This window comes from Gavialis gangeticus, unplaced genomic scaffold (assembly GCF_001723915.1).
Source record: "Gavialis gangeticus isolate Ggan-Ray unplaced genomic scaffold, GavGan_comp1, whole genome shotgun sequence".
Taxonomy (NCBI): domain Eukaryota; kingdom Metazoa; phylum Chordata; order Crocodylia; family Gavialidae; genus Gavialis; species Gavialis gangeticus.
The window spans coordinates 63,897,414-63,907,787 of record NW_017728994.1 but is presented as its reverse complement, the minus strand read 5'-3'; the positions used below and the strand labels follow the sequence as shown (position 1 = coordinate 63,907,787).

General features: G+C 39.0%; 1 protein-coding gene across 2 annotated transcripts in view; it reads right to left on the bottom strand.

The window, feature by feature from the left end:
* Nucleotides 1-492: 492 nt before the first annotated feature.
* The window catches only part of WDR11 (WD repeat domain 11), a 102,779-nt gene continuing 92,897 nt past the window's right edge, over nucleotides 493-10,374 (bottom strand). For both annotated transcript variants that reach the window (XM_019502922.1, XM_019502923.1), the window contains exons 22-29: nucleotides 9,676-9,741; nucleotides 9,005-9,182; nucleotides 8,137-8,232; nucleotides 5,365-5,530; nucleotides 4,358-4,455; nucleotides 2,303-2,448; nucleotides 1,783-1,862; nucleotides 493-670 (exon numbers count right to left, since the gene is read on the bottom strand). In XM_019502922.1, the coding sequence (XP_019358467.1) occupies nucleotides 513-670; nucleotides 1,783-1,862; nucleotides 2,303-2,448; nucleotides 4,358-4,455; nucleotides 5,365-5,530; nucleotides 8,137-8,232; nucleotides 9,005-9,182; nucleotides 9,676-9,741 (988 nt within the window). In that variant the 3' untranslated portion in view covers nucleotides 493-512. The remainder of the gene's footprint in view (nucleotides 671-1,782; nucleotides 1,863-2,302; nucleotides 2,449-4,357; nucleotides 4,456-5,364; nucleotides 5,531-8,136; nucleotides 8,233-9,004; nucleotides 9,183-9,675; nucleotides 9,742-10,374) is intronic.

The window sequence follows — 10,374 nt, the reverse complement described above, 5'->3', positions numbered from 1 at the left end:
CAAGGCAAGAAAAGTAATGCATGTTTGCCATTTAAATTTATTCCTTAAATATTTTCTGTTTTTAAAGTACAGAATGCATCATATGCACAAACTGCAAAGACAAGTCTTCATTTTTATAAAAGGCCTCTTTTGGAAAAAAAGGAAAAAAAAAAGAAAGAATGTTGTCCCTCTAAGCTGCCAGTGAATTTTGGAATGTTAATTGTATGTTCAAAGCAGCAACATTTAGTCCTACAATTTGTTTTCTAAATCTTCCCGTGTTTCTTCCCAAAACAAACATAATTTAAAAAATGTCTTTGAGATAAATAAGAACTACTTAATGACAAGCTCTATAACAATGCCATCATACATTGCAAAAGAAAGTGCTGCTAAAATGAAACACATCTTATATTTGACCCCTAGTGTCATGGCCCAAAGAAGTTATTTTCATACAATGTAATCTCAGTCTTGGAAGTGTCAAAAACACCCTGTCTTATGAGAATCTTTTTTTTTTTTTGTGATTAAGCTTAGAGTTGTCATCCTTTAGTCACTTCCTGTTTAGGCTGTTCAAGCTCATTCAATAGATCTTTCCCAGCTGCTCCTGCTTTCGAGGCAAATTGAATAGATCCATGTTTAAAACCCAATGTCTTCAAGCTTCTGGCATAATCTGCAAATATCGAATGGATCAATTTATGTAAACAGGGATTAAGGAAAAGAGTAGAGAGCAGTGATAGAGAAAGCTCAACGACAGGCTTTCCTCACGCCAACCTCCGACTAAATAGGAAATGATGACTACAGCTGGTAATCATGTTGGAATACCACAGCACATTCTATCTTAAATATTTCTGATGATAGGTGAAAATAAAAATCCTTCTCTATGTGATCTTAGCTGGCTGGCACCATTATTTTAGATTGTCTGAGAGTAACACATTAAAAATAGGAGGACATTGATAAGGGTCTGCGGGGATTCAGTTGAACACAAATGCACATCTAATGTCTATTTATATCAATAGGAGTCCATAATTAATATTTTTCTAATATTTACCTAAATTAAAAGATATTGGCAATAAAACAATTTTGGTGAAATTAGCTATAAGAAACACTATTGACTTTGTCATTAATGGTGCCAAGTGGCACCATTGGTGATCATCTGAAATTCGTGTCAATAGAAGCTTTATAAAATATTAATACGCATGCTGCATATATTTTATAAGTAATATGCATTTATTTCTAAACTAATCTAACTGATAGATACAAATCCCCAGATAACAAGTTCGCAAACACGTATACTGGAATATGCAAGATCTCAGTAGTTTTATTAAGCTGTCTCACAATGCAGTTTGATCTTTTAAGTTGCATCATTCTTACCACCTCAAAACTTACCCCTTCCATAATGAAAATTCTTGGCAGCACACACTGTAGGGTTTTGTGTAGGATTTGAAACACTGCAAAACGTCCACCACAAGAACCAGTGACTTAAGCCCAAATCCCCTCAACACCAATACTCCATCATCTGAACCTTCACAGCTCTGATTTCAAACAATCATTCGTGTGTGTGTGTGCGCACATGCATACACACATGCACAAGCACTTTCCTCTCTTGCTCTTTCTTTTGCTTCCTAGTGCCGCTGATTTGGTATTTGTTTTGCATGGGATTTAACAAAACACAGGAATACAGCACACACTGAGGAACATAAATGAAGTTCCTGCTCTTGTACATACTATCTAATATAGGACATGGACACACACACACACACACACACACAGACACACACACACCCCACCATGATTTTAGCAAAAGGATATTTGTGTCTTCATTAACTTCTATTGCATCATACCTCAGACAAGCTTCAACAAATAAAGCAGCTCTATCGAAATACCTCATGCTGATGAAGAGAAGAAACAAACTTGTTAGGACAGGAAAGCTTAAGAGTACTTCAGGCTATTTGGCAGCATGAACATTTGATAGTTTATCTAAATTGTTTGGCTAATTAAACAGCACTCAATGAGCTGATCTTCAGTGCAGTTTTTGAAAGGATAAGGCTCAACTTAGAACTAGTATTTTTATAAAATGTCAGCGCTGCTTGGCTGCTTACATCTTTAAAAGCTCCTGTCTGTTTTTTGGAAATAACAGCGAAAGGTTCAGTTCAGTTGCACAGAAATGGACGATAAACTATTGAGGTGACTATTAACTAAAGAAAATAGAATACATTGTTTAAACAGAAAATGGTGCAAGCAGTTCACTGCAAAAGAACATTTCCCAATTTAATGTTTGACTGACAACACTGGACAAAGCAGAGCACAGAGGGTACTCGTTTATCTCTACCTGTGCAGCATCTCTGCAACTCTTGTAAAGCATCCAAGTGACAAGAGGACAAGGATGGCCTTTGATTTTTGGTTGATTTGTGGAGAGCAAAGGTGATCCACCCAGCGCTTCAAGACATCAGCACACTCCTCTGCATTTAAACGAACCTTTAAGAGATGGAAGAGACAAAGAATTCTTTATTTCTGTAAGTCAACAGTTCATTTCTATGACATCACATACAAGTTTATTACAGTTTACAGCTTTAACTATACCAAGATTTTTCATAAGTCTGATTTCATTTAAAAAACTCAGTTGATTCTCACTCATATTGTGTTTCTAGTTAGCCTGCTAATATCAAGAAATGCATTTGTCCCTAAAACAATTACAGCAATGAAAAGAACGAACTGAAAAAGGTGCCAAAGATCCAAGCCCTGGGATTGCTCAAATAGTTCAATATGATCGTGCCAACAGGTGATAATTCAACAGAAAAGGCAAGGCATAAAATGAGAGAGAAGAAATCGCAAACTTTCCTGACAAACTAAAGAAAACGTGACCAATTTTTTTTAAAAGATGGAGTTATTTTGAAAAATCTAATATGTTCCCCTCTGGCAAATCTTTATTACTTTATAACAGACAAAAAGACACCCATATTTAGTTCTATATAGAGAGGTAAAAAAATCATTCTTATTTTTTCTATAGCTGTTTAGCCATACAGTGTGTCTACACTGTATTCACTGCAGTTCATGTAGAAACATCCAAGCTAGCTTTTAAGTAGTTATTTAGTTAACTCTAGTAGGAGATTCACAGCAGGAAAGAGCCCAGCAGAGGCTAACAATCCAAGTCCTTACCCAGTTTCCTGGGTGGGCTTTGTAATCCATGCTGAGCTGTGCTACCGCTGGTTGTATCTGAATGACCTAGTTAAGTTAGCTTGGTTATGACAGGATGAAATAAAAGTAGGTCTGGAAGGGATATCACAAGGTCCTCTAGTCCACCTCCCTGCTCAAGGCAGGTTCATCCCTGATTAAACCATATGAACCAAGTGTCTGTTTAACCTGCTTTTGAAAGTTCGTAAGGATGGAGATTCCACAGCTTCTCTAGGGAGCCCGTCTCAATGCTTGACCACACTCAGAAAGTTCCTTCTAACAACCAACCTACATTTTCCCTGCTGCAGGTTGAGGCCATTGCTCCCAGCCTCAGAGAAAAGCCTATCTCCATCCGTTGTCGAATCACCCTTCAGGTATTTGAAGACTATTATCAAATCTCCCCTCCGTCTTCTCTTCTCCAGGCTAAATAATCGTAGCTCCTTCAGCCTTTCCTCATAAGCCTTGTCTCCCAGGCCCCTGATCACTTTTGTTGCTCTGAGCTGGACTATTTCCAAACTGTCCACATCCTTCTTGAAATGTGGAGCTCAAAGTTGGACACACTACACCAGGTTGAGACGTCACCAGTTCTGAATAGAGTGGAAGAATCACTTCCCTTGATTTGCAAGTGACACGCCTGTTAATACAACCCAGGATGCTGTTGGCTTTTTTTGCAACAAGAGCACACTGTTGAATCATATTCAGCTTACAATCTACCGTAACCCACAGGTCCTTCTCTGGACTACTGCAGTCTAGCTAGTCATTCCCCATATGTCAAAATGGACTGTTGTCACTGTAGACATATTCTGTAGACATACACTGAATCAAAAAAGAATGTATGGTTTTTCAAGGAAAACCAATTTTTAGAGGGAGTTAAAATTAAATTTTGTTTTTAAAAGTCTTGACAAGTCTTTCATTGATAACTAGAAAAATGGTCATATTTTTCCATTTTAAACTACAATTATGTAATATGCTCCAGGTGGTCCTCTGTACTCATGCAGAGGCCTGCTGAGGCTCTCAGTTCAGAAACAGTTTATCTAGAATCAGGACGTTACAACTTAATACACTGGAAAAAGGTTTTCACCGTGGTAGTTCTGAGTAGATCCTGTACGCTCTTAAACTTTGGAGGACTTTACCATGCACACTGATCTTTAAAGAGGGATGTTTTGAGATGAACTACTTATGTAATAAAGCAAGCTCTTGACAAATTACTGACTTTTGCAAGCCAAGCTGCACGATTCCATTCACCGTAGGTTTGCAAATAGCGACAGGCATCAGCAGCTTTATCTATCAGACACAGCAACTGCACTCCCTCTGGAAAGTAAAAGTGGATGTTATAAAACTTGTATCTCTGTTAAGGAAAAAGTTTCTTTTAAGTGCAAGCAAACCCAAACAAAAGAACCCATCCTGACTTTGGAAGAAGAGTATCTACAAGTTCCTAGTTTATTCTACGTGCTTCCTATACAACTTGAATCTTTGTTCCAATCAAGTTCCTTAGCCCCCTTCCCTGCTTCATAAGGTACCATTTCTCTCGTGCTTTACTTTGTTCTATATAGAAATGCTAGAGAGGTCACTGGACTGTAGGCACATTTTAAAAATGCCACAGCGCTATACAAAATAAGGCTGATTTTTGTAAGCATTCTTTACTTTTTCTCACATAGCTTATGCCTTAAATAATACATGAAATAGTAAAAAATCAGTATAACATGTCCATAAAAAAATCTTCTTTAATCACTTTTACAAGTTGCATTGCTGCATGTCTTTATGCATTCCAAATCAGTCCCCTATTACAAATACGTATTTAACTGCATAAGACAGAGTTAAGATAAAGGTCTAGAAAAGTATGTATATTAATTTGAAACAAATTATGAACTAAAAAGAGACAGTTTCATTTCCAAGCTGAAATGTTTAACTATAATCAATTAAAAACATTATTATTATTAGGGATATGGAAAATATGGAGCATTAAATGCCAACTTTCGTAAGTGTAAGCAATAAATTGCAAGCAGGTTAATTTCTGAAATACAGTTTCTAATAAAAACAGCAGAACAAGTTGGTTTTTATTACTACATGCTTACTAATTATTACTAATATCTTACAAACATCTGTCATGGCACACCCTATGAAACAAGTACCCTAAAAAAGTTTATTATAAAAACATGCTTTTTGTCTCATTGCATTAATCTCTTTATTAGCTACTAGTAAACTTGCTTACATACTTACCTGCCAGCTTTCCATTTGCTATCATATTGGTTGCTACCAGTTTAATAGTGCTTTGAGAAGGACCTGATGAAGTGACTGTTGTGACCAAACAGGCCTTGAGTGAATCACAGTAATAATGTGGATTTTCTGCACTTGTCTCTAACAGTAGTTGTACTGCTCTGTCAGTCTGGGGGGAAAATAAAATGACATTTTCTTTAACAAGGCACTGCCACCTTGAAATAGTCTTGTTTTAGAACATTTGATCCTACTTCTTTAAAAACTCTTAAACACCCAAACACTTACTGTAATAGAGACTGAAGGAAATGGGAAGGAAGATACATATTTTTTTCAGTTTATTAACTAATTACAAGAGGTGCACTGATACATTGGTCTGGTATCAGATCGGTACCGATATAAAGAATTTTTTGTACTGGATATTGGCCTGATGGTACCGATAATTTGGCCAATAGATGCCCGTGTGAGGAGCAGAGCCAGTAGCATGGAGAGCTGCCTCCAGCTGGTCAGTCCATTGTGGTGGAAGGGAAGCGGGGAGGGAAGGGGAAGGGGGCAGATCAGCGGCCCCCGCAGTGAGGGAGGGGGCAGGGGCAGGCGCCACCCAGGTGGGGTGGGGGGAGGTGGCTCTTCTCAGCAGGGGCTGGGCTCAGAGCGGATGCTGGCAGCACTGGTAGGATGCTGCATCCACCCCAGATTTCACCACAGCTCAGCTCCCAGCACTGCCACTGCCAGCCACACCTCTGGCTCTTCCCAGTGTGTGGGTGGAGGTAGGACGTTGAGCCGGAGCAGCGCTGGGTGGCTGGTGGTGGCAGTGCTAGGAGTGAGTGGCGGCGAAATCTGGGGTGGATGCAGCATCCTACCAGTGCCTGCCCCGCACAGATCCAGGGGGGCATGGCCCCCTGTACCCTCCTGCCATGTAAGCAGTGGTGGGAGCTGCCCCCACCCTGGCTGCAGCTCCGCCCCATCTCCGCCCAGCCTGGGCTGCGCCTGTCCCTGCCCCCTCCTTCAACCACATTAATCTGCCCCCCCTCTACACCCCTTCCCTTACCCCTCCCCTTCCACTACACTGGACTTACCAGCTGGAAGCAGCTGTATTGGAAATCAGATTGGTATCAGCTGATATGCCTCCTTAAATATCGGCTATTGGTATTGGCCCCCAAAATTTCTATCGGTGCACCCCTACTATTTACTGCCCCAAATCAGGAAAACACCCTTATTCAGACAGAACTAAACATGTATCCTGAACAAGAACAAGATCAAAACATATACTTAAGTGCTTTCCTGAAAAGGTCTTAAAAAGAAGAAAATAGCAAATAGAGTATGTAATTTCCCCAGTTTGTGTGGTCTTCTCACAAGAGTAAAACAGGAAAGAAAAGTATTAAAAATAAGTTGGCAGGAAATAAAGATTGTAAAAGCAGAGAAACTGGCCAGGATTTCATGGGTTAATTTAGTATCTGAAATAACACTTAAAAATTACCTAAATGGCAGGCTGATGGAGAGAACTAGAGAAATAGATGAACGGCATCTATAGAATCATAGAAAATTAAGGCTGGAAGGGACCTCAGGAGGTCATCTTGTCCAACCCCTTGTTCAAAGCAGGACCAGCCCCATCTATATTATCCCAGCCAAGGCTGTGTTGCTGGGTTTTAAAAATCTCCAAGGATGGAGAGTCCACAACCTCTCTGAGTAACCTGTTCCAGTGCTTTACTACCCTCCTAGTGAAAAAGTTTTTCCTAATATCCAACCTAAACTTCCCTTGCTGCAACTTAAGACCATTCCTCCTTGTTGTCCGATCTGCCACCACTGAGAACAGTCTAGTTCCATCATCTTTGGACACACCCTTCAGGTAGTTGAAGGCTGCTATTAAATCCCCCCATAGTCTTCTCTTCTGCAGACTAAATACACCCAGTTCCCCCAGCCTCTCCTCAGCAGTCACATGCCTCAGACCCCTAACCATTTTCATTGCCCTCCACGGGGCTCTCTCCACTTTGCTCATATCCTCTCTGTAGCAGGGTAGGGTAAAGCTGGACACAGTACTGCAGATCTGCTGGCAACACTCCTACTAATGCAGCCCAGTAGGCTATTAGCCTTGTTCGCAACAATGCCACATAGTTGACTCATATTCAGTTTACTGTCCACTGTAACCCCAGATCCTTTCCTGCAGAGCCAGGCAGTTCCCAATCTGTACTGCTGCATGGGACTGTTTTGGCCTAAATGCAGAACTTTGCACTTATCTTTATTGTATAAGCATTTTATATATAACAAAGTAAAAACTGGTTTTAGATGACATAAAGTTAATATACTAATGTTGATATATATTCTCATTGTTACCGATGAAGATCAAAGGTTCAGGCCTTTAGAACTGATAGTCTCTCTGATGCCATAAACCATAAGGTATTGTAAACCTATCTGCAAATAATTTCAGCTACACACCGAGTTATCGGAGCAAATATTGCAAAAGGTAGCATTCTATTGCTTGGAGATATATATATATATAGGAAAAACATAAAAAAAGCAGAGAACTAACAGAACAATGCAGCTTGAAGGACCTTCTGTTTTTGGATGACACCTTGCACAACATTTCCACTTCCTTAGATCCACACATACAATATGCCAGCAACATATCCAGCTGAGTCTTGGATGAATATCAGAGTATTATCCCTATCCCATTTAAGACTGATGCCATCTCGAATAGATAGAGGAGGATTAGAAACATGCAAAGTCCATAGAAATGAGAGGGATGTACTATGAAAAGAAAAAAACCCATCACCTACGAACCTGTCCAAGGAGGAGGAGTTGGTCAGCACATTTCCTGGTATGATCATAAGTTGATCTTTTAACTTCCTGTAGATTTACTCTTTCAAGCTGAAATTTCTAAAGAGAAGAAAAAATACTTATACAAGCCTTTGAATAATCTTGCTAACACATACAACAGAACTTTTCCCATAATATGAACTGCTAATGTGCCAAAAATATTATGTGGTCTTATAGGAACTTTATCTATATTTGCAATAAATATAGTTACAAAAATGCATTATATTTAACCACCAACATCCCACAACCTCTTAACAGCACTGGGTGCAACTACATGTGGATTTTAACATGGAGTTGACTAATTAGCTCTGCAGTAAAGTGCCACTGTCTATACGTGTGCCTGTAGGGTGCAGAAAATTAACTCCTTCGCAGGATAGTACTGTCTGGGACAAGTATTATCCTGTGGCAGAGTAATTTATGCCACCTCAAGACACATGTAGATAGTAACTGGGACCAGCTGGGGCACAAGGGTGCTACAGCATGGGGGCTGCCCCCCTCATGCCTCAGCCAGCCCCTCCACCACCCAACGCTGGAACCCAGAGTCTGAGGTTGACCCCTCCCCAGGCTTGCTGCCAGCCCGGGGCTGTACCGCCCCAGTGCTAACTGCTGTGGGCCGAGACACACGTGTGTAGGCTGAGCGCGGGAGCTGCTGTTTCTGAGCAAACTATGCCACTGTGCCAGAGCTTATTGCTCCACACTAATTGCATGTGTAGAAGCTCTGTGTTTTAAGCTTATGACTAGGCTGAGTTCAGAGTAGAACTTCATAATTAATTCAAAGCCTTTTTCTTGATTTAATCACATATTAATATTATATAAAAATGCCTCAAAATACCTGAAAATAGGAATTTTCACACAGTATATCATAACATATATCCAATGGATTGACCAGTTTTTCTGGAAGAATAACTGTGTCTGTAGTTTTTGCAGTTTGCACTTTTTCCTGGTATAAATTATGCAAATAATGGGCAGCAACAGTCCAGAAATGCAGTTCAGATTCATCACCATAGAGTCTAAGTCAAAAATCAAAATGAAGTATTATACTATTATGCATCATAGCTACAAATTAATTTGAACTTCTGAACCACATGAAAACCACAACACTGACTGTTTTTATATGTTAGATAATAAAAGTTATGTATTTAAAAGGTAGTTAAGTACAGAAAAGATGCATCTTTCTGTAAGGCACTTACCAGGTATTAGGACACTGAACAAATAATTCCTATTTCAACACAGGCAGTTCCTTAAAGCTTTATAAAATGTAATTCCATTCAACCATGTTAAGGTCCTTTTCACACGAATCCAAAATTTACTACAAATGCAAAATTCACTAATTAAAGTAATAACCTCAGCCTAGAAAACACTTAGACATGTGCTTAATTACTCACTTCAGTTGTCTCATTAACTTTAATGGGAATTCCTGCTTATTTAAAGCACATTTATGTGTGTTGATAGGATCAGGACCTTATTTTGAAAAGACTTTTGACTTTTGTCAGAATCTGTTACCTTGAAAGCAGGAGGCACCTTTGCAAGAGAGTAAATTCAGGATCAAGCAAAAGTTTCTTGATGTCACTGTAAAAAGAAAGTGTCACAACTGATTTGTAATATTTGGGCAGGATTTTGAACACAAATACAATCTACTATATTGCCTACTAAGAAGAACAAGTTGTTTTTCATTCTCAAAGAAGGAAAGCATAAATTCAGTTCATATAGAACAGAACAAAAGCATCTATTGAATCATACTGAACAACTACAATAGGAATTATTCACAACATGAAGAATACCTAAACATTTACAGAAGTGTTGTAAATTCTGCACAACATCCTACATTATTTATCAGTTATTTTAATAAAAGCTAAGTCAGATGGACGGTCAGGAATAGTTAAAGATGCAATACATGTGAACAACCACATGGGTGTATTTGAAACTGTAATATGAGTTTGCAGTAATTCCAGTTGTAGTCTGATTAAAGCATGACATAATTATGTGACTATAATCTAGAATGTCACATCATTGCATATTATAAGAAAACCTTATCATACCAAACCACCATGGGACTGGGAGAAAAAAATCATCACGGAAGACAGTGTTCTCACAGAGTTAGTTAATTTGCTCAATTATAATAATGAAAAATTTTGTTCCTGTTGTTATAATGGTTAAAAGAAGCTGCTTTTAATGTAGTTTGTAGCTCAAGGTAGTGCTGCA